Genomic DNA, 21,560 nt, shown 5'->3' on the forward strand with positions numbered 1-21,560 from the left:
AATCTTATACATCAACCACGAAGAGCTGCGAAAGAACCATCCTTGCCGCAAAAACAAGTCCCAGACTCAAAGTGGCTACTACAATAAAAGCCCCCAGAAGACCTAACTGTGCCAGATTTTCAATGCCGGGTCTCTTGAAATGCGTGCTTCTTCGCTGGCCCAGGTGAGTTGTGCGATCGAGAGTAGGCACATATTTGAACTCAAACCGCGACTCCTTCCCAAGTCCTGTCTTCTCATTGAGGATGAACCTATAGAAGAGCCTCCGGTGGAGCTGGAAAAGTTATTCGTTAGACAGTATCAAAGACTGTGGATAGTGTCATCACGTACTGAAATCATAATCCTGTCGAGGAAATCTACCTTCGGAACAATATAGGAGACGGTCATAACCCAGAAGCAATATCCCCAAATCAGCAACCGATAGTATAAGCTAGGCCGAGGAATATCAAGCTCATCAGCCAGTTGATCTCCATTGAGTAGCCGACTCATTGCTTCCATGAATCCCTTAGACGCAAAAGTCGGAGCTGTATTCTCCAGACCAATGATGATGTTTTTAGCCAGAATCTTTCCAGTCTCAGTGGGATCAATTTCGGAGTGCAGAAGGGACTCCATCATAGCACGAGCCTTTGCTGTGCTCTCAAATGAATCCGTCGGTGTGCCCATATAGTAGGCAACTAGCCTCCACAGCGCGATATAATCCTCGGTTTCGTGCTGGCTGAGATAGATGCCCTGTCGCGGAAGACCAACCCATACCACCAAACTGCAGAGTGTGATGATCGTGCCAATGCAGTCTAGATCATTAAACGGCGTGCCATATTTATCGATATCATAGTATTCAGGGTTTTGGTCTACCAGACTTAGGATCCTCTTGCGGACCAATGAATGCAGCAGTCGGACACGAACACATGATACGTGGCCATCCCCACCTGGCATCATGCCTTTCACGGAGTTATTAACCTGAAGCAGATACTGAAGTGTCTCGAGTAATCTTCGTCGTACCACCTTAGCCCCGAAACCACCTGTTCGTGAAAGGGTCTCGACGGCTCGGGTTGCTCCCCTAGACTGTGATCAGTTCCTGGTTGACAATAATTGTCTGAATGGAGAAAGGTATTTTTACATTCCACCAAGTAAGCTTTCAAAGTTGAGCTATTGATGAGGTCACTTGTTTTATCCTCAAACATAGTTATGTCTTCAACCACTCACAGCATGGAGAATCGGAAGGCCATATCGAAAGAAAACATCCTGGGCCCGTTGAATCCGATCCCAGTCCACCCACTCCGGAACTGTATTGATCTCCGTCCAGAGCTCTTTGAGTTTTGAATCCTCCTCGGCGTGATCCCTCAGTAAGCCATAAAGATCTTTATTGAAAGACCGTTTATCAGGGCCATCGTCGGTGGAGGGTATTTTGTTTAAGCGGTCCACACATTCGTCGGCTAGGGAATCAAATCTGTACATCAACGGTTTTAGGTCATCGGCAGAGGAGTGGAGGTCGGTCCAACGAAAGGAGTAGTCCCAGCAGTGGCACTCAGTCCTATTTTCGCTGGGACTCTTCAACCCCATGATTGCCAACTCAGTGTATAGGTCAGGTAGGTGTGTATTTATCTCTATGAGAAACATCTCCTGTATATCTTCTATATAGCTCGAGGCAATGGGAGTCATGTGCCGTGGTCCACGGTTAGGAGATGGAGGGGTTAGGTGAAGCCACTTCAACCATTCAGATCGTTGACTGCGGAAATGTTTTTGAATGTTGATTGGATGCCATCCATGTAACTGCTCACATGCCAGGTTCTTAGATTCTCCCACATTACCTGATTGGTATCTATGGAAGACCAACCTTGGCAGAGGATGATCTACGAGTACATTTTTGGCCGAGCACATAATATTCCTTTTGCTGTACCGGCTCTTCCTCCAACCCCAGCTCCCCAAGTAATCGCATGATGTTACTAACCACCTTCGTATCCTGCGACACAGAATATCTTTTCCCTTTGAACTGGTAATTGCGTTGGGCTTTGTGTTTCAAAAGGCATCGCACCAACTCTGGGTATCTCCATTGCGTAGCCATATGTAGCGGCGGGCCTCTTCTCCCCACCACATTTGGGTCGGCTCCTCTATTCAATAGTAAAATCGCGACTTCCTCTTCTCCATTTTCAATGGCTATGTGAAGTGGAGTGAGTGAGAGTCCGACGCCGCCGTCGGGATTTGCACCATGATCCAGTAAGAGCTCGACCATTGCTAGTCTTTTCTCAAAAGGACAATCTTGTAGTGCAATAAACAGCGGGGCTTTGTGCCATTGTGTGCTCTGCAGCGCGAGAGAAGGCCCTTCCCGACGTAGAAGCCATTGTACAACATCCAACATCCCGTCCTTGACAGCCGCATTGAGACATTGAAACCAGAGCATCTTCATATCCGACCATGTCCAATTCAAATATTTCTCTAGCAGGGCTGCCATCTCAATTCGGCCGATGCGCAGTGCTCCTCGTACGGCCGTACGCAGTTCTGAGAACAAATTCTGTTCATGGCGGGCCGCACGCTCGCTCAACAGCGTAACCCACGTCTCCAGCAACAGCTTATCTCCGTGTCGTGCCGCTACAGCCAAACCACATGTGGTGTCGTATGACCAGGCTGTCTTGCCCGTGTACATTGTCACACATCCATGCTGCACGAGGGTGTGAATGACCTCTCGTGTACCCTCTCTGTATGCCAGATCGACCGGCACTAAGCCAAGATTCTGATTCCAAAGTCCACTGTAATCGCACCGGTTAAGAAGACCCTGCAACTCCACATGATCCCCTCGGTATATCGAGCTAACGATGAGTCCTGCGATTAGAGTGTTTTCAGCTGGACCTTGGTGTCCAGTGGACGTGCAATAGCGTTCCTGCCGGGGAGCAACATTTTCGGGACGGTGGAGTCCATATAGAGCCTCAGGACCATGGACACTATGAATAAAAGCATCGATCATCTTGTCGATGATGCCACGTTGCTCTTGAACGCTCATACCTGCAACGCGAGGCAGCTCAAGAATGCCCTGAATCATATGTGAGAAGGTACATGGCCGGGTATAGTGCTCTTCAATCAAGTACCACAGGTATTTTCGCTTGTATGGAAATGTGTGCCATGATGTGAAGAGAGACTTCTCATTCGGTAGATGCGCACTCGCTGGCCATAGCGCTCTATCGAAGAGACCTAGACATGTTCAGGGGCGGGAGACGAGATGTGACGATGGGCACCCACTGTTGACTAGTCTGAATCGTAAAATCTCCTGGTAGGATAGACACTTGACCGCTTCCTGCAGAATGAGCTCGAGAATCTCGAGGGGAACTCGCATTGTAAGAAAATATTAAATCACAGATCTGGTGTTCAAATAGAATACATAGCATGGGCTCTCTCAGTGTGAGTCAGTTTAGGGGCGAAGTGAACAAAAAGCGGCCTGAGAAAGCGCACTAAACCGAATGCCAAGAGGATATGTACTGTCTTTGGGAACTGTGTCAATGGCCTTGTATGCTTTCTTTATTCTCATTTTACATTCTTCGGTCCTTTCAGGTTTCATTAATCCCGCTTTGAATCATGACTTGTTGAGCTGCCGAGACTATAAAGGCTGCGGCTGTCGCCCGTAGAAAATACTCTGGGCGCAATCTTTGAACCTCTCAGAAAATAACAAGAGCCATGGAGCCAAGGCCAACCATCAAGTTTAAGCTGAATGGGATATCTAAATCTGAGGCTGATATCGATAACTTGGAACTTCAAGCTTGTTATCGCGCGCTCGACAACTTGCGGTGCTTATTGTTTCAAGCGCCGATGCTAGACCTTCTAAAAGATCAAATTGAGGAAGGAAACAACTATTTTGAATCGCTGATTCGAGACTCGCAAGGGAAATTCAGAGAGTGCAGAACATATATGAAAGTAACCGGGGTCTCCGCAACTGAGATGAGTGCAATATGCGGTCGCTGGCAGCTCTCCCAACCCCTCGATGAGATGGCACGAAACTTCGTATTCCCAACGCACCCAGAGAACTACCTGGTTATGCATTCCCCAGGAGCCCCCGCCAGCAAAGGGCCAGACTGCGGGGTGGAGCTTATCGGAGAGCACATGGCCAAGGTTCGATATGTTGATCTCGCGGAGAGCGGAGAGATTCCCCAGTGGATGGTAGAGGAGCGAGAAGATAAGTACGAAAAGGCGGAGTACTTGGTCGCGACACTTGACAATGGGAGCAAGTTCTTCTATATCATGAACGAATTCATGGATACCGAGGGCGGTTGTAGGATCAAGCTGCGTGCCTTTTTTCCTGCTGCTTCGCCCTGGTCATTGGTCAATGGACATGCTGAGCATCTTGCGGTCGAGTTTCGAAATCTGCTCCGTATGATTTATGGGGCCATCGAAGAACTGGAAGACAGCTATTGACCGCTTTTGCGATCGAGATAGACGTTATCATCAGGTTCCATTGGTACTAGATATCGTAGGCTGTTCCAGATCGTTAGTTTTTTTTATCAAGTAATTTTCTGCAATGCAAGCATTATTCGTTCAATTTTGATGGGTTTCGAGGTTATTGTGGAGTAGATGCAGTAGAGCTTATCGAACTTGTAAGATGAATCAGATGTTCAGTGGTTAGAGTGGTTCCCAAAAGCCGCAGGAGGGAAATTCCCAATAGAAGGATTTTCACCACTGAAAGCCCATAGACTGTATGATGAGAGAAAAGCCACAGGCGTTACAAGCCAAGCTGAAAGATCGGCTTGCATGACCGCGATTCGGTCCGCGGGGAAGAGACCGAGGATTGGACGAAGAGATCAGGGGCACTCCACGGGGGCTAAGAATCGAAATCCAGTTCCAACACTTTGCAATCCAAAGCGAATGTTAGGCTTGGGAAGACCTCGATTGAAAGCGCGGGCGTCGTTGTTGGATCTGATAACCAAGCATACGTTGACACAGCCATCACCGCCCGCCGAGCTGCCACCGCTTCCAGACTCGCCCTCCTCAACTACCTCCTCCCACTCTGTGTCTCTCCATTCCACACAGGCTTCTTCCATTATGACTTCGGACAATTCTGAGAAACATGGCTCGATCTTTTCGGTCTCCGGCCCTGTCGTCGTGGCCGAGAACATGATCGGTTGTGCCATGTATGAGTTGGTAGGCAGCCCCAGCTCCGACAACGTGGAGAACCCCAGATACTGACCGCATAGTGTCGTGTCGGTTATGACATGCTTGTTGGTGAAGTCATTCGAATTGAACAAGACAAGGCCACGATTCAGGTCTACGAGGAAACAGGTAGAGCTCTGCAGCCCCCAAACCTGTGTGATTTCATCACACCCCCAAAGAGCTATGCTAACCGATGTTACCTTTGAATAACAGCTGGTTTGACTGTTGGAGACCCTGTGGAGAGGACAGGAAAGCCCCTTTCAGTCGAGCTGGGCCCCGGTCTGATGGAGACGATCTACGACGGTATTCAGCGACCCCTCAAAGCCATCGCCGACCAATCGAAGAGTATCTACATTCCCCGTGGTATTTCGGTGAACGCCTTGGACCGCGAGCGAAAGTGGGACTACAAGCCTACTACCTTCAAGGTCGGCGATCACATCACTGGCGGTGACATCTGGGGTTCCGTGTACGAGAACAGTCTGGTGAACGATCACAAGATCCTGCTGCCTCCTCGCGCACGGGGTACCATTACTCGGATTGCCCCTGCTGGCAGCTACACCGTCGAGGAGAAGCTGCTCGAGGTGGAGTTTGATGGTAAGAAGACTGAGTTCGGTATGATGCAGACCTGGCCCGTTCGTGTTCCCCGCCCGGTTAGCGACAGGCTGTCCGCCGATGCGCCCTTCATCGTCGGCCAGAGAGTGTTGGATGCTCTCTTCCCCAGTGTCCAGGGTGGCACTGTCTGTATTCCTGGTGCTTTTGGATGTGGAAAGACTGTCATTTCCCAGAGTGTGTCCAAGTTCTCAAACAGTGATATCATCGTCTACGTTGGCTGCGGTGAGCGTGGAAACGAGATGGCCGAAGTCTTGATGGATTTCCCTGATGTAAATGCCCCCACCCAAACCTACTGCGATAGCGTTTTACTGACTATCTTTCGTTTGCAGCTCTCTATTACCGTCGACGGCCGCAAGGAGCCTATCATGAAGCGTACCTGCCTTATCGCCAACACCTCTAACATGCCCGTCGCCGCCCGTGAGGCCTCAATTTATACCGGTATCACTATCGCCGAATACTTCCGTGATCAGGGCAAGGATGTGGCTATGATGGCCGACTCCAGTTCCCGTTGGGCTGAGGCTCTGCGTGAGATTTCAGGTCGTCTTGGTGAGATGCCTGCTGATCAGGGTTTCCCCGCATACCTGGGAGCCAAGCTTGCCTCTTTCTACGAGCGTGCTGGCAAGAGTAGTGCTCTCGGTAGCCCCGAGCGCGTGGGCAGTGTCAGCATCGTTGGTGCTGTCAGCCCGCCTGGTGGTGATTTCTCCGATCCCGTCACTAGCAGTACCTTGAGTATTGTCCAAGTGTTCTGGGGTCTCGACAAGAAGCTGGCGCAGCGAAAGCACTTCCCTTCGGTCAACACCTCCGTCTCCTACAGCAAATACAACGCAGTTTTGGATAAATACTACGAGAAGGACCATCCTGAATTCCCTCGTCTCCGCGACCAGATTCGTGAACTTTTGACCAAGTCCGAGGAATTGGACCAGGTCGTCCAGCTTGTTGGTAAGGCGGCGCTGGGTGATTCGGATAAGATCACGCTGGACGTGGCCAGCTTGCTCAAGGATGACTTCCTCCAGCAGAACGGATACAGTGACTATGATCAGTTCTGCCCCTTGTGGAAGACCGAGTACATGATGAAGGCGTTTATGGGCTACCACAATGAGGCACAAAAGGCCATCGCGCAGGGTCAGAATTGGGCCAAGGTCCGTGAGGCTACCGCTGATCTCCAGAGTGCTCTGCGTGGCATGAAGTTCGAGGTTCCGGACGACGAGGCTGAGATCTCGGCCAAGTACGAGAAGATCCTCCAGTCCATGACCGAGCGATTTGCCTCAGTTTCGGACGAGTGAAAGTGACATCTTAGCTTAGCATGTATTTTCCTTTAGATGTTTGTTTGAGCACATTCCCCTGTAGTTATTGTGTCCAACTTGATTTTTTTTTTTTTCATTTTGGTACCTTGATCGTCATTCCAGGTGTACATGTGGCCCGTACGCGTCAGGCAGCACAAGTTTTGCACATGACTATAAGAAAAGAGGTCGTAGCTATTGAGTTTATTGACTCATAGAATTACCCTGCTCTGTATTTCTTTTGAATATTCAAGTTATAATATCATATTATAGTGAATACTTGAATTGCCTGGAGCCTACGTAGGCAGCCCTGGAGAGACCGCTCTGGACGCCACTACATCACCGCCTTCGAGGTCGGCCAAACAATCCACTTGCATCGTACACCTCCCGTTGTGCTTTATTCAACTTCTCTGTTGTGTCTCGTTCTTCTTGTCTTTTCGTTTCTTGCCTAGAAGCAGTTTTCATATCCCAAATCGCCAGCCATGGCAAGCCCCACGACCGGCCACTCGTGCGCAAACCCCTGTCCCTTTCCGATGCGGTCAAGCTAATCTCCGTGCAGCATAAACGTCAATGACCCTAGCTTGATTTCACTAGTCAACAAGCTTCAAGATGTCTTCTCCACAGTCGGTGTATGTATGCCTGCTCAAGGTCACAGTTCAATTGTGATTCCAGGGGCACCACGTGTGCTAACACCTCTACCCGTTTTAGGTCCAAAACCCGATTGATTTGCCCCAGATCGCCGTTGTCGGATCACAGTCCAGTGGAAAGAGTTCAGTGCTAGAGAACATCGTCGGCCGGGATTTGTACGTTGGTTGCTTTGGGGAGCTTGCGCGGCCTCCTGTCCACACCTCCGGTGGCGGGGCATGCGACACAATGTCGACAATATTTGCTAACAGATTTCGCCTTGCAGCTTGCCTCGTGGCTCTGGAATCGTGACTCGGAGACCTCTCATTCTGCAACTGATCAACAAAACCACCACGACAAATGGTGAGACCAAGTTAGAGACAACGGATAGCGAGTCCAACGTGAACGAGTATGGTGAATTCCTGCACCTCCCCGGGGAGAAGTTCTACGACTTCAACAAGATTCGGGATGAGATCGTGCGCGAAACAGAAACCAAGGTCGGAAAGAATGCCGGAATCTCGCCCTCCCCAATCAACCTGCGCATCTACTCCCCCAACGTCTTGACCTTGACCCTCGTCGATCTGCCTGGTTTGACCAAGGTGCCCGTCGGAGACCAGCCCAAGGATATTGAGAGACAGATCCGCGATATGGTCCTCAAGTATATCAGCAAGCCTAACGCAATCATCCTGGCTGTTACTTCGGCCAACCAGGATCTTGCCAACTCCGATGGCTTGAAGCTGGCGCGCGAGGTGGATCCAGAGGGTCAGCGCACCATCGGTGTGTTGAGTAAGGTCGATCTGATGGACGATGGAACCGACGTGGTGGATATTCTCGCTGGACGAATTATCCCCCTGCGTTTGGGCTATGTGCCAGTGGTCAACCGTGGCCAGCGTGACATTGAGAACAAAAAGCCCATTGCTTACGCCCTGGAGAACGAGAAGAACTTCTTCGAGAACCACAAGGCGTACCGGAATAAGGCTTCCTACTGCGGTACGCCGTATCTGGCACGCAAACTGAACTTGGTACGGGCTGACCGCTGACCGTCTCGGAGACCCTTGGGCTAACGAACTTCCTCTTTCTAGATCCTTATGATGCACATCAAGCAGACCCTGCCCGATATCAAGGCCCGCATTTCCGCTTCCCTCCAGAAATACACCGCAGAGCTATCGCAACTAGGTGATTCTATGCTCGGCAACAGCGCCAACATTATCCTGAACATCATCACTGAATTCAGCAACGAGTACCGTACAGTCTTGGAGGGAAATAACCAAGAGTTGTCCAGTATCGAGCTATCCGGCGGCGCTCGTATCTCCTTTGTGTTCCACGAACTCTACTCCAACGGTATCAAGGCCGTCGATCCCTTCGACATCGTGAAGGACATTGACATCCGGACCATCCTTTACAACTCCTCCGGTTCTTCCCCCGCACTATTCGTCGGCACCACCGCCTTCGAGTTGATCGTCAAGCAACAGATCAGGCGCCTGGAAGAGCCCAGCTTGAAATGTATCTCACTGGTATACGACGAGTTGGTGCGTATCCTGAGCCAGCTCTTGACCAAGCAGCTGTTCCGCCGCTACCCCATGCTGAAGGAGAAGTTCCATGCTGTCGTCATTTCCTTCTTCAAGAAATGCCTGGAGCCCACCAATAAGCTGGTCAAGGACTTGATCAACATGGAATCCACCTACGTGAACACCGGTCACCCTGATTTCCTGAACGGACACCGCGCCATGACCATCGTCAACGAGCGTCAAGCGGCTGCCAAGCCTACACAGGTCGACCCCAAGACCGGCAAGCCTCTCCTCCCCGCTCGTGCCCAGAGCCCCTCGCTCGACACCTCCGGTGAGTCCAGCAGCCAGAGTGGGTTCTTCGGCAGCTTCTGGGCTTCCAAGAACAAGAAGAAGATGGCCCTGATGGAGGCTCCTCCCCCAACTCTCAAGGCTTCAGCCAGCTTGTCTGAGCGTGAAGCCACCGAAGTCGAGGTTATCAGTAAGTAAACCAGTCCACATTAACACCCTATGGGACGTCACTAACACTCACACAGAACTCCTGATTACCTCCTACTTCAATATTGTCAAGCGCACAATGATCGACATGGTCCCCAAGGCCGTCATGTACACCCTGGTCCAGTATGTCTCATCCAAAGTTCCCTCCGCAATCAGTACACTAACAAAAGACTTCCCCAGATTCACCAAGGATGAGATGCAACGTGAACTCCTGGAGAACATGTACCGCACCAACGAGCTCGACGAACTCCTCAAGGAGAGTGATTACACAACCCGCCGACGCAAGGAATGCCAACAGATGGTCGAGAGCTTGGGTCGTGCCAGCGAAATCGTCAGCCAAGTCCAGTGACGAAATAGTGGACTTGGTCGCCAGACGATTTACCCACAAAGGAAAACCTCATCCCATTGACCGCTGTATGATCGAGCTCTCGCGTTGGCGGAGTTGGGCTCCTCGCATCTCTTTGTGATTTTTACAACACCCTCCGGATATCTTGATTATACTCCGTACTTGCTTTGCCGTTCCTACCATCTCTTGGATAGTGACTTGTTCCGTTGGTCCTTGTTTAGATGTTGACCTGGGTGGTTTGGGTTCGCTCGAATTTCGGATTCGCGTCATCGGTGATCGTCTTTGGTTTTGATGTAAGGGGGAGTTCTTTGCCTCGTCCTGTCATGTGTTTTCTTTTTCGTTCTTCTTTTTCCCAATTTGAGAGCTCTATACCGTTTCCTTTCTCATTGCTTGGTCTGTTGTCTGTGTTCGCGGACTTGCATGCCATGAACGCCCGGATGATTGTTTCCATGAATGATTCTCTCTCTGCTTTATGACTTAGCTTAGAATTCAGATTTTGACTTTTCGATTTCTACCATCATTCACTGTGTAGATCAGATATATACAGTAAATTTAAACAGTTTGCACATTTGATTTGGAAAAAGCATAGAACCGTTCAAAGTCACCGATATCTTGGACTGGATGCTGATTCCAACAGACAGACAAAGTAGATACGCTTTGTCAAGGGTCATTGATATTCAGGCACCTCCAGGCACCTTCAGGCACCATATTATGTCATATGGATCCACCTTCCTCTTTCAGAAGTATATCGTTCTATAAATTCAAGGCAAACAAAAGTCCATCCACCCTCGTCCCCAGTTGCTGAGGGAATTCCTCTGCTAGCAATTGCCCCCCCTGCTAGTTGAAGCTCGAGTCCCTCAGCCCACGCTTGTAGAAAGATTTCCACTTATGCATTCCGGACCCTTCGGGGTTGGGCCGTGGCCTAGGCATAGGGTACTGGCATGGGAGATATCACCCCCTTTTTTTGAATGAGTCTTTTGATGATGTATCTTGTCATTATTACCCGTGGCTCCTCATCTGAAAGCCTTCCAATCTGATCTCAAAAATAGAGGCGTCGACTATTCCTGTGTTGGATAGGCAAACTCTTTAGTGTTTTCTTTTTTTGTATGATCTCTTTTTTGATAATGAGTAGCAAGATAGAAATCAAGACTACTGTTATTTGTATGAGAAGGGATCAAAAATTGATTATGATGATGACAGTGTCCTTCACTTTTGAATTCTGCAGATTTGAAGTGGCAGAAGTTCTCTTAATACATAAGACTGGAAATCACTTCCAGGAGATACAAAATAAGTCCAAACTCCCAAGCAAATACTGACAGACATGGAAGTTGATGATGTCCATGGAAAGAATGTTCGAGCTGAGATTGAAGACTCAGCAGAGCCGGTTGCGAGGTGCAAGTGTTGGACAATGCAAACAAAACCCTCGAATCCTCCCATCAAAACAAAATCGATTCACGCATTCCCATGTTCAACATTTTCCGCATTCTCTGTATCATCATATCCACCACAATATCCGAATCATTCCCTATTCTCCATATCCATCCTTTCCACCAAGTGCAGCGCTGTAATATCTGACAATTGTAGTGAAGTCAAGTCCACGATTGATCAGATTGCCTTTCAAGGTGGCGTGCTTCCATTCAATGATGTTATGACCCTCTTTTGCCAATGGCCTCTTCCGAAGTGTGGACGATGTTTGGACTTTTTGCCTTGTGTGTTATTGTTTTTCTTTCTTTTCCTTTTTTTCTCTTTTTCTGATGGTTTTATGGCCTGTGGCTGTCCCATGAGAACCTGCTGGTCATGCGAGGTTGCAAATCCCCGATGGGGAAGAGTGTTGCGGTCAGATTGTGCTTCTTTCCCCTTCTCTTTTTCAATGTATGCGTTTAGCTTGGAATTGTCAGTCATGGTGCTTTTCAATGGGAGAACTGTTTTGAAGACTTACCATCCTCTTGAGTCCAGTTGTGGTCAGTTCGTCTTGTGAAAAAAATGGCTCGTGCGCTTGAGGCAAGTTTGAAGATGACAAAGACATTGCATTCCATGCATTGAAGTCACAAAGGTGTCAGAGTTCATGATTGGCCATGAGAAGCTTAGGTAGAAGCGCTCGATGATCGGTGCCCGTGTTTCAGTGTACCGACCCAGTCCAGTGGGAAGTGCTCAGCAGTGGATAGTAGAAGTTCATGTTGATGAGAGTCACAGTGTTGAGATTCTGTGTCTCGGGTGTGATATCGTTGGTACCAGTTCACCAAGAGTGGCTGTGATCTTGGGGGTTGGAATTTCATTTGACCCAAAGCTAAAGGTACTGGGAGATTGTTGGTCGCTGAGTGCCGAGAAATGACTGGGTGATGTGCGTTGGTAGTCCCATACTGCAATGAGGCGATGCCGTTCTTGTTACCTGCACTTACCTTGATCACGCCTCGCTGGGACAAGAGTGATATACCAGGGTCAACCCGCAATGGGCAGCCCTGATATACCAGAACCAACTCGCCAGTTTGACTGACGAGGATAATGGTTCTTCATTGCTGTCACAGTCCCAGGTACAAGAAACATGGATCCCCTGATCATACAACTCAACACACCGCCTATTGGTGCCGAAAAGTATGGTGTCAGAGAATGTATTCCTAGCGCTCGCGTGGTGACTGTCGAGGACGATGGTTCTTCAGTGTTGTCACGGTACCAGGTGCTAGAAACAGGGACCTCCTGATTCATATCCCCCAACACACCGTCTGTTGGTGTTGAGAGATATGGTATCAAAAGATAAATTCCTAGCGGTCTCATGGTAACCGTCGAAGATAATGGTTCTTCATGCTGCCACAGTCCCAGGTACTAAAAATATGGACCTTCTGATTCATACCACCCAACACACCGCCTGTTGGTGCCGGAAAGTATGGTGTCAGAAGAGATATTTTTTAGCAAACTCATGGTGACTGTCGAGGATAATGGTTCTTCATGTTGTCACAGTGCCAGGTACCAGAAACCGAGATCTCCTGATCATACTACCCAACACACCGCCTGTTGGTGTTGAGAAGTATGGTGTCAGAGGATTGTATTTCTGGCTCGCCTGGCTACTGTCGAGGAAGGCAGTGAGGCACGGGGTAGTTGTAGTCTGCAGCATTGCAGCAGGTTGATGTGGTACCGCACTAGACTGGGTGGTGGGATGCAATGACCATGTGAGATGCGAGATCTCTCAAAGGGTGGATTGAGTTGAGCCGAAAATTTTCGATTTCTCGTAGATCTTGTGGGTGGATAGTGGATAGTCGTGACTGGAAATGTTAGCACTGGCAAAGGATGGTCAGAAGTTGAGAAACTAACGGTCATGCCATTGCATCCCTCCTGATTCTGGGGTGGTCATGAGCTCTGCTGGCTGGAGCATGATTGAATTGGGAGGTGTTGGAAGACTCTGAAGCCAACAGGAGACTGTATTTCTGTGAGTCGGCCTTGAAGCTCCAGAGATGGTGTTTCTGATCTCACCGAATCCCTTTCTCTTGCGAAGATCAACCCCAAATTTCTATCCCTTCTCCTTGTTCGTTCCTGTTGCTTCCATCCATACAGTCCTCGGTCTCTCTTCCTTCTATATCCCTTATGATTTGATGTTGACAATGTTCACGATTTTGATGGTTGATGATGGTTGATGATGGTTGATGATGGTTGATGATGGTTGATGATGGTTGATGATGGTTGATGATGGTTGATGATGGTTGATGATGGTTGATGATGGTTGATGATGGTTGATGATGGTTGATGATGGTTGATGATGGTTGATGATGGTTGATGATGGTTGATGATGGTGGTTGGTGATGGTTGATGATGGTCGATGGTGTTGAGATTGATTTTCGTTCTCTTTCTTGGTTTGGCCTTGATGACTTGGAGTTGTCATGGATTGTTCAACTCAGAGGCAAAGGAGCTTTGTTGTCAAGAATCAAGGTGGTGAGACCAGTGGATGACCTTAGCTGGAAATGTTGCGGTGGCAGCCAGGAGGTAAAGGACATACCGTTGTCATATACTATGTCCGAAAAAGGTAATATGGCAAGATTGTATCTCGTACGGTTTGTCGAAAACTGGCATGTTGTTGCTGGTCGGCTGCAGATGTGTGTGAATTGGATGTAGAATGTAGGGGTCACATGCAACAAACAGCAAGGCAGGCAGATTGATGAAAAAGAGTGGTATCTCTGCGAAAGAACGCACCGAGCTACAACCGCGTCAGCCATTGGACTGGTGCGTAAGATCTTCCACTCGTCATTGCAGAGCAGAAGGCACAGAGAGGAGGGGAGAGTTCTGATACTGGAGTTCTTACCTAAATACCTGCAAGACACAATCTGGATTGATGGCCATGTCGGTAGGTTGGATGCATAACGTGGACATTATATGCATCAAAGGCCAAGGCTATAGCAGGCACATATAAGAATATGCGAAGTAGGTAGATTGATGGCGAAGAATGGCTTTTCTGTGGCAGAAGACACCAAGCTGTAACCGCGTCAGCCATTGGACTGGTGCGTAAGATCTTCCACTCGTCATTGCAGAGCAGAAGGAACAGAGAGGAGGGGAGAGTTCTGATACTGGAGTTCTTACCTGAATGCCCAAGAACCACAATCTAGACTGATGCTCATGATGGTGGGTTGCGAGCATCAACATGCGGATGAAAGACCATCGAGGTGACGATTCTCAGGCTACAGGTCTGAGTGGAATCTTTGTCTGAAGAATGGAACAGATGGTGATCTTGGGACATATTTGATACGGTCAGTTAGGTGTAATGAATGGCTGCAGGTATGATAGAGGGTGGTTTGGTGATAAGCGAGTCATGATAGCAGTCTGAGGGGATGACAATATGTTGGAGAGGTGCTGGGTGGGTGATCAGGGTAGGGTGGAGAGGAAAAACACTTACAATGTGCGGCGCAGATGTAAGATGAAACACCAGAGGGGAACAACCCATGTCATATGTGGCCTTTGAGGCAAGTACGTCCATGTTAGTAACTGAAGGGTAGTGACAGGTGACAAGTGAGAGGTGGCGAATGGTGGTGAAGAGTGGCTATTCATGAAGGCTGGTGACAGGTAACAAGTGAGTAAATGATAAAGCGTAGTGGCAGGTACTAGAAGGCAGACTTACCACAGTGAATGTGATGGACCACATAGGTGGATGTTGACGTGACAGACGTGACGTGTCATTGCGACACGCTGCTAGCAGTGAGAGGTGGTGACAGCTTCATTTCTAAGAGACCCTCATGCAAGATAGAATCAAAGGTGCGATTAGATGAAGCAGGGATTGATGAGACCCAAGGAGATGATGGAATGTACTTGAGATTGATGGAACCCCTGGTGAATGGGAGGGGGATGAGTGAAGGGGAATATGAGGAGGAATGAGAGTTGAAGAAGGAAAAAGAAAGAAGATGAGGAAGCTGGGAGAGGGAGGTATTTATAGGTAGGAGAATAGGTAGGTGGTAGATTGACCGTTTAGGAAGGTGCCCTGCCTATTTGGGACGGAGCAATGGGAGACAATAGGAGACAATGGGTACCCCCTGCTCCTTCCCCATTGTTCATTGTAAGATCACGCAGTAGTTACCTAGGTATTCTCCCCAAATCGATCTGCCTCGAAGAATTTACGTGGGATTGATCAGGTACATACGAAGCTGTCACCTAGTGCTACTTGTACTGGTAGAAGGAGTGAGGATTTATAACTTGCAAGCCAGCATTCACGATAAAAAAGAGCAATGCCTGACCTATGATTGAAGCTGTCGCCATGATAAATCGTTTATTGCCACGTAGCTACCCCATGTACCCTAGGCTCATGTTTGTTGTCTCCTGGGGCTCAATCTCATCTGCATAAACCTATCGAGACACCTAGATTTCCCAGAGTGTAGAAATCTCCAATAAATATCCTAGTGACAACAGCCAGCTGCAAGAGAACTGAAGCTAAAATGAAGCCTAAATGAACTTGGAAATGAGCGACATACTTTGTGAAGTAATTTTGTTCCGAGATATCAAGCAGCCATACAGTTGGAGATAAGCTTTTGACGCTAGACTGTGTTCGGAATAGTCTATCCGCCCGTATGCGACTAGCCGCCCGAGTGTACCAGCGTCATAGATATGTAGTACATATTACCACTTTGAATATACTCTTTGATCTTCTAGTCAACAGGATGAGGATAGCAGACACAAAAAGAAAGAGCAAGCTGCAAATCAAGGATTTCATCAAGGAAGACAAGCCGTCTCAAAACCTCATGGTCATAATGGTCGCAAGAAGTAAGAAACATCCCGTAAATGCCTAGTCAACCTTGGTATGAGCATAAGCATAGTGCCAATGCTCACTGCTTAGGTCCTTTCGCACTCTGTAGTTCCTCTCCGCGGTTGCAACAACCCTCGTATCTAAATCGGCAACAACGAATCCGTCCTCAGTCCCCATCTTAGCAATCGGCCCAACAAGAGGAAGAGTAATCTGCGACATGCCCAAGAAATCCTCCGACGGCCCAGCAGCGTTGGAGAAGACAATACCACAGGTATTCTCGAAGCAGCGGGATGTAATGATCGACTCGACGAACAGGGCTTCACAATCCGGATTATACGCGCGGGCCTCGGGGGAGGCGTCGTGAGGGGTCCCTGGTAGATTTTTCAGTTAGATCAAGTAATACTTACAACTACAGGGGAGAAAGTGTCCAACATACAGTAAGTAGGCACAATCACAATCTGTGCCCCGTCGCGGATCAATTCCCGGAATGCCGGGGGGAATGCCAAATCCCAGCAAATCAACATTCCCACACGACCGATCGGTGTGTCTATTGCCGTATGAGGCTCTGAGCCTGAGGTGAGGAAGGGCCGCTCCGGGTGCCAGATGTTCTTTTTGTTGTAGGAGCCGAGCACAGTGCCATCGTTTGAGATGAAGTATGCTGTGTTGTAGAACAGGATTGATTGGTCGGGCCTTGTGTGCTTCTCGATAATTGAACCCGGTACGATGCAGATATGCAGTTCCTTGGCCAGACTTTGGTATTTTGCTAGGTACTGGGGGATTCGCCGGCTTGGATTGCCCAACGGGGGTCTGTGGGGACCATGCCGCTGAGATGGTACCTGGTCACCTTGAATTAGTGAGTGTTGCTGTGTCTTGGGAGCTATCGAGGGTTGCTGGATAGCTCTGATATTGTGCTTCTTACTCTGGAAGAACGGCTAACTCGGCGCCTTGTGCAGCAGCTTCACGGATGTAGTTGCATGCTTTTGTATGATTGTACTCAATGTCAAGCTCCTGGGAGAATGTAAGTAAATCTGATTGGAATAAAATCAAACGTCATTGATGGTACAAAGTTCGAACATGACCCAATGGGATGCACCCACCTTGATATGCCATTGAATGACGGCGATACGATGCGTAGCGGCCATGGTATGTCAATTGTACAAGTAAGATGAGCTGGCCACGAAAAGAGGAAAGAAACACGGGGGATTTAACACTATCCATGGTGCTGGTTACCCCAACATGAAGTTGGAGAAATTGGGGTCGATGAACAATGTAACCCCAACTCACTCCGATCAACATGTCTTGTCTTTCCAACAAAGAACTGTGAAGATCCAATACAACAATGATCGTCCGCAAATAGTTGCAAAGTTTAGAATATGCTACAGTCCAAGAAAAGTATCAAATATCCAAATTGAGCGCTCTATCCATCGATGGACGAAGTTGATATATAATATCGTGATGTCATCCACTGTCTGGTATCAAAAAAAAAAAAAAAAACATTGTTTTCCCAATAATGTTTTATATGACAGCAAGGCAATGTGAGAAAGCCGAGTCTCAAAGAATATTCAACTTCAAGTCCTCTCGACCGAACGTCGACTCCCTTGCTAACACGATAAACCAGACGACCAGTCCAGAAATGCGAAAAAGAAAGCGTTATGACTGTGGACCGATATTGGAACACCGATTCTCTCTATAGCCGTTACCATATAGATCGACAACAGCCGGCTCTCTAAATACTGCTCGTGAGTATGTCTGACATCCGGTTATTGGGGTAGTCAGCATGCCGACACTTGTAAAGCTCAAGACAGATGTTCAATCTGACGAAAGATAAGGTTCGCAGTATGTTAGTGAAATATAATGCCCAGACCGAGACCAGATACAGCGAAGCAGGGGGAATCCACAGAATGTATACAACAGAGAACAGCATGAGTATTACCAAATGAGATGGCATAGATGCCTACCAGGGCGGGTGGAGAAGCTCCAAATGGGGGGGATGGGATGCAGGAACTCCGAACAAATATCGTAGATGGAAACATAGATAGCCAATTGTTCGCCGTTTGCAAACCCCAAATCCAATGCGCCCCACAGATGTCTTTGCGCTTGTCTGTGGCGGGTGTAGCAAGTATTTCTAGATTAGAAATTGATGACTTGAAATACTTTTTCACAACTTGTACACATGCGCGAAGATTTCTCCTGCCAGCTGGACATCATACCAAATGGGATGACAGGGATTAACGAAGAACCAACCACGATACGCAGTGCGATGCGCTGGCCAAGGAAAATAATCAGTAAGCCAACCATATGAATGCATCTTCACGACTTCATATATCTTGCAGCCTCAATATAGTTAGCCTGTTCAGAACAAGGCAACTGGTGGCATTGATGAAGTAGAAAAGGCTCAGTGTAGAGTGAACACTGAGGAGGACTGACTTTTTTGTCTTTACTCTCCATTCGGAGCCCAGGAAGAGACCGGCCACAACAACTGTTTTTGCTACAATACCTGCCAACCTTCTTTTGAAAATAGACCATCAGCACCTCTTGGATACCAGCTATGAAGGGAGGGTTATTAGAAATAACAACGGATTGGTGCAGAGATAGCTAGATCCTTCGAGATGAGATCTGAAATTTCTCATTTTGCACCTATGGCTGATAATAATCCCTCATAGTGGCATTCATACTAAACAGTCATGATCGGCGTCGACTCGGTCGCTATTGGCGCGTAAAGTGGAGCCTTTTGTTCCCCACGAAGTTCCCATGAGATCAACTTAGCCCCATAGCTCTGTGCATCTGATCCGAGACTCATATCAAGTGCGGTCGATTTTGCTGCCCGAAACTCTTGGCCACATGTTGCCTTCTGATGAGGGGCCAAGGTTACGCCAACAATGTTCGGATCCAGGTATAAAATGGTCTTCAGCGTCGTATCCTCCTACATAAGGGCAAGAACTATACCGAGAGCAAGAGTTGGAGGTAATATACTTGTGAGAGCTGAACCTATTATCTTCAAACGCTTTAGTTGGGTAGTAAAATGAAACGTAGCTAACTAACACTAAACTACTTGATTCCACCAGTGTGACCACATACGATACACTTCCCCACAAAAGTCCTTGGCCTCATCAGCCTGGGTGTCATGTTCAGTCTAGGCCTAGCCAATCTATGCCTCAGGGGGCGGCGGCTAGGAAAAGAACATTCGGATATGCTGGCTTGTTCTGGACATCATGAAACCGTCGCGAAGCACTGCCGCGACTACCCTTAGAAGGAGGGCAATCCCACTAGTGGAACCCCTAGTTCGTATATTCGTGTCCAATGTGTATTCATGGTGGGCTCTATACTGGAGATCTGCACAGCGTAAATAAGTGTGGAGGGGACAGTAGATACCATAGCCGGATGGACTACAACTAAAATCGTTAGAGGGGCCATTCTGCACGGATCAATAGAGGTATGCCAGGAAGTCATAGTGCGGTACTTTTTGTTCTTCCTCTGTCCTTTAGATCTGTTCAAGATCTCAGATATATGGTGACTTTAATGGTCATCATTTGAATATTCGGAATTGGGAACTACCTACACTACCAAGGACTTGACCAATTGAATGATAAGGGACTGTGCCGAAGTAATACCAGATGCTAACAGAGTGCAGATCAGAAGGCCAAATAAATGTGATTAGCAAAACCAGCCAATGCCCAACTATTTATACACTTTTTGCTTGCACAATATCTATTCAGTGAGCAATATTGGTCACTAGACAAGTATTTCTATAGAGCGGAATGTCTGTACTACGTACGTACTACCTAGGTGGGTGTACCCGAGAGATACTGTAATCGTTAGGGGGTTGAAGGCTCAACACTTTCCGGTAATCGAAAATTCGAAGAATAAGATAAGTTTGCCATAGCCTTGGAGTGAGGCTGAGGTAAGTTTGAACAGCAGCAATCCCGGAGTATACTGACATTGAAGTCTATTTTAGAATATGACCAGAACTCGTCTGTCAAGCAAATACCGAGTACTCGGTACTCCGTACTAGCCTTTTCTTAGATCTTTGCAGATTTCTAGAATAGCCTAGCAAGAATGCTGGCCCTAGGAGATGAAAAGTTCCGACAGTTAACAAGAATGCTACGGTTAAGATCTTTGCAAATTTCTAGAATATCCTGAGCAAGAATGCTGGACCTAGGAGATTAGGTGTTGCGATTGTTAAAAAGAATGCTATGCTACTATCTTGGCTGACAGTGCTTTCTTCCGCGGATTTGGGAATGGCCTAGATTCCAGATCCTCGGGACGTACTTCAGTATTTGGAAAAGATCATCTCTTTAAAGTAAAGAATGTTGAGCCGCCAGTGCCGAATAATTTCCATTTCTTGAAAGGATGAGCCCCTCACATTTGTTAGATCTCTTGGGTTTCCTAAACCTCGTGTCAGCAAGTTTCTAGTGAGAAAAAAAAAAGCAAGTACAAGGAGGAAGGAGTGAGACACGTCGATAAATTATTGGACAAGGACGCAACACCCTTCTTTGAATAAGTATAGGGCGGCGACCCTCTATAAGATAGAGAATGCACGCGATTCCAACGGACCAATCAGAAGGGGGATATATCGATATTTCGGCAGCCCTAACAGCATAGGGGTAATTCAGCTAGGAACGGCCCACGACATAGCCGGAATGAAAAGTGGGCCGATCCAGAACCTTCAATCTTAAGCAATTAAGGCAGTTAGGCAGCTACCTTTTATGATTTTAAGATGGTGATGAGCAGTTTCAGATTTGGGGATGTATCAGATGCCAAGATTGACGTACTTTACCTTCACGTGCCAATGCATGCCTCGAGGGCTACTGCACCTTAGGGATGTACACTCGGCCAAGGCCGAATGTACATACTCCGTAGTCAATCCCGATTTTGAACCCTACCGAGTAAAAGCTGTAGAGTGGAAGGTGAATCCACTGAAGCTGTTTGGTTTGTTATTGTTTTATATACCCATGATTACCTACCTAGGTAGTTACCTAGATAGGGCACCTCCTAGCGCATATTATACGCTTCAAAACCTAGAAAAAATACACTTCCAAGGCTTTTCTAAGGCTTTGCTTCGCCACAAAACTCGGGACGAAAAGAGATCGGCAGTCCACGTTTTCGGCATCTGACAATACCATACATCCTGTACTGTAATATTCCCGCATGCGTGATTTTCCCCAGCTCCAAGGCGAGCTTTTTTACGATTTTCCTTTACGATGATTCTCTACATATACCAGTTGCCATTCCTCTCTTTTGACTTCTTTTCGTTATGCCCTTGATCATCTCTACAAACAATAGTGGCTCAATGCCACGCGGCTAGCGGTGGTCTTTTTTTTTTCCTGCAGTCAAAACTCTCCGCTTGGTAGCGA

At 47.9% G+C, this 21,560-nt stretch overlaps 6 protein-coding genes across 6 annotated transcripts; 3 read left to right on the forward strand and 3 right to left on the reverse strand.

Annotated features, from left to right (window-relative positions):
- Window positions 1-4: 4 nt before the first annotated feature.
- On the reverse strand, window positions 5-1,557 carry N7500_007448 (oxygenase MpaB family protein; the record flags this gene model as incomplete). Its single annotated transcript, XM_056678592.1, has 4 exons — window positions 5-271; window positions 328-1,054; window positions 1,115-1,143; window positions 1,201-1,557. The coding sequence occupies 4 exons, from the start codon at window positions 1,555-1,557 to the stop codon at window positions 5-7; spliced, it is 1,380 nt and encodes a 459-aa protein (XP_056533592.1).
- Window positions 1,558-1,816: 259 nt separating this feature from the next.
- On the reverse strand, window positions 1,817-3,322 carry N7500_007449 (ankyrin repeat domain-containing protein; the record flags this gene model as incomplete). The annotated part of the gene is made up of 2 exons (XM_056678593.1): window positions 1,817-3,180; window positions 3,229-3,322. 2 exons carry the CDS (start codon window positions 3,320-3,322, stop codon window positions 1,817-1,819), a joined length of 1,458 nt encoding a protein of 485 aa, XP_056533593.1.
- A 338-nt stretch (window positions 3,323-3,660) lies between these two features.
- On the forward strand, window positions 3,661-4,395 carry N7500_007450 (uncharacterized protein; the record flags this gene model as incomplete). Its single annotated transcript, XM_056678594.1, has 1 exon — window positions 3,661-4,395. The coding sequence occupies one exon, from the start codon at window positions 3,661-3,663 to the stop codon at window positions 4,393-4,395; it is 735 nt and encodes a 244-aa protein (XP_056533594.1).
- A 447-nt stretch (window positions 4,396-4,842) lies between these two features.
- Window positions 4,843-7,022, forward strand: N7500_007451 (H(+)-transporting V1 sector ATPase subunit A; the record flags this gene model as incomplete). The annotated part of the gene is made up of 3 exons (XM_056678595.1): window positions 4,843-5,118; window positions 5,172-5,283; window positions 5,341-7,022. 3 exons carry the CDS (start codon window positions 4,843-4,845, stop codon window positions 7,020-7,022), a joined length of 2,070 nt encoding a protein of 689 aa, XP_056533595.1.
- Window positions 7,023-7,628: 606 nt separating this feature from the next.
- N7500_007452 (dynamin-like GTPase vpsA) lies at window positions 7,629-9,995 on the forward strand (the record flags this gene model as incomplete). The annotated part of the gene is made up of 6 exons (XM_056678596.1): window positions 7,629-7,652; window positions 7,728-7,822; window positions 7,930-8,665; window positions 8,726-9,629; window positions 9,685-9,769; window positions 9,827-9,995. The coding sequence occupies 6 exons, from the start codon at window positions 7,629-7,631 to the stop codon at window positions 9,993-9,995; spliced, it is 2,013 nt and encodes a 670-aa protein (XP_056533596.1).
- Window positions 9,996-16,245: 6,250 nt separating this feature from the next.
- N7500_007453 (carbon-nitrogen hydrolase family protein) lies at window positions 16,246-17,348 on the reverse strand (the record flags this gene model as incomplete). The annotated part of the gene is made up of 4 exons (XM_056678597.1): window positions 16,246-16,577; window positions 16,643-17,013; window positions 17,126-17,214; window positions 17,304-17,348. 4 exons carry the CDS (start codon window positions 17,346-17,348, stop codon window positions 16,246-16,248), a joined length of 837 nt encoding a protein of 278 aa, XP_056533597.1.
- Window positions 17,349-21,560: the final 4,212 nt, after the last annotated feature.

Source organism: Penicillium coprophilum, assembly GCF_028826855.1.
Source record: "Penicillium coprophilum strain IBT 35676 chromosome Unknown utg000004l_segment0_segment0, whole genome shotgun sequence".
Taxonomy (NCBI): Eukaryota; Fungi; Ascomycota; class Eurotiomycetes; order Eurotiales; family Aspergillaceae; genus Penicillium; species Penicillium coprophilum.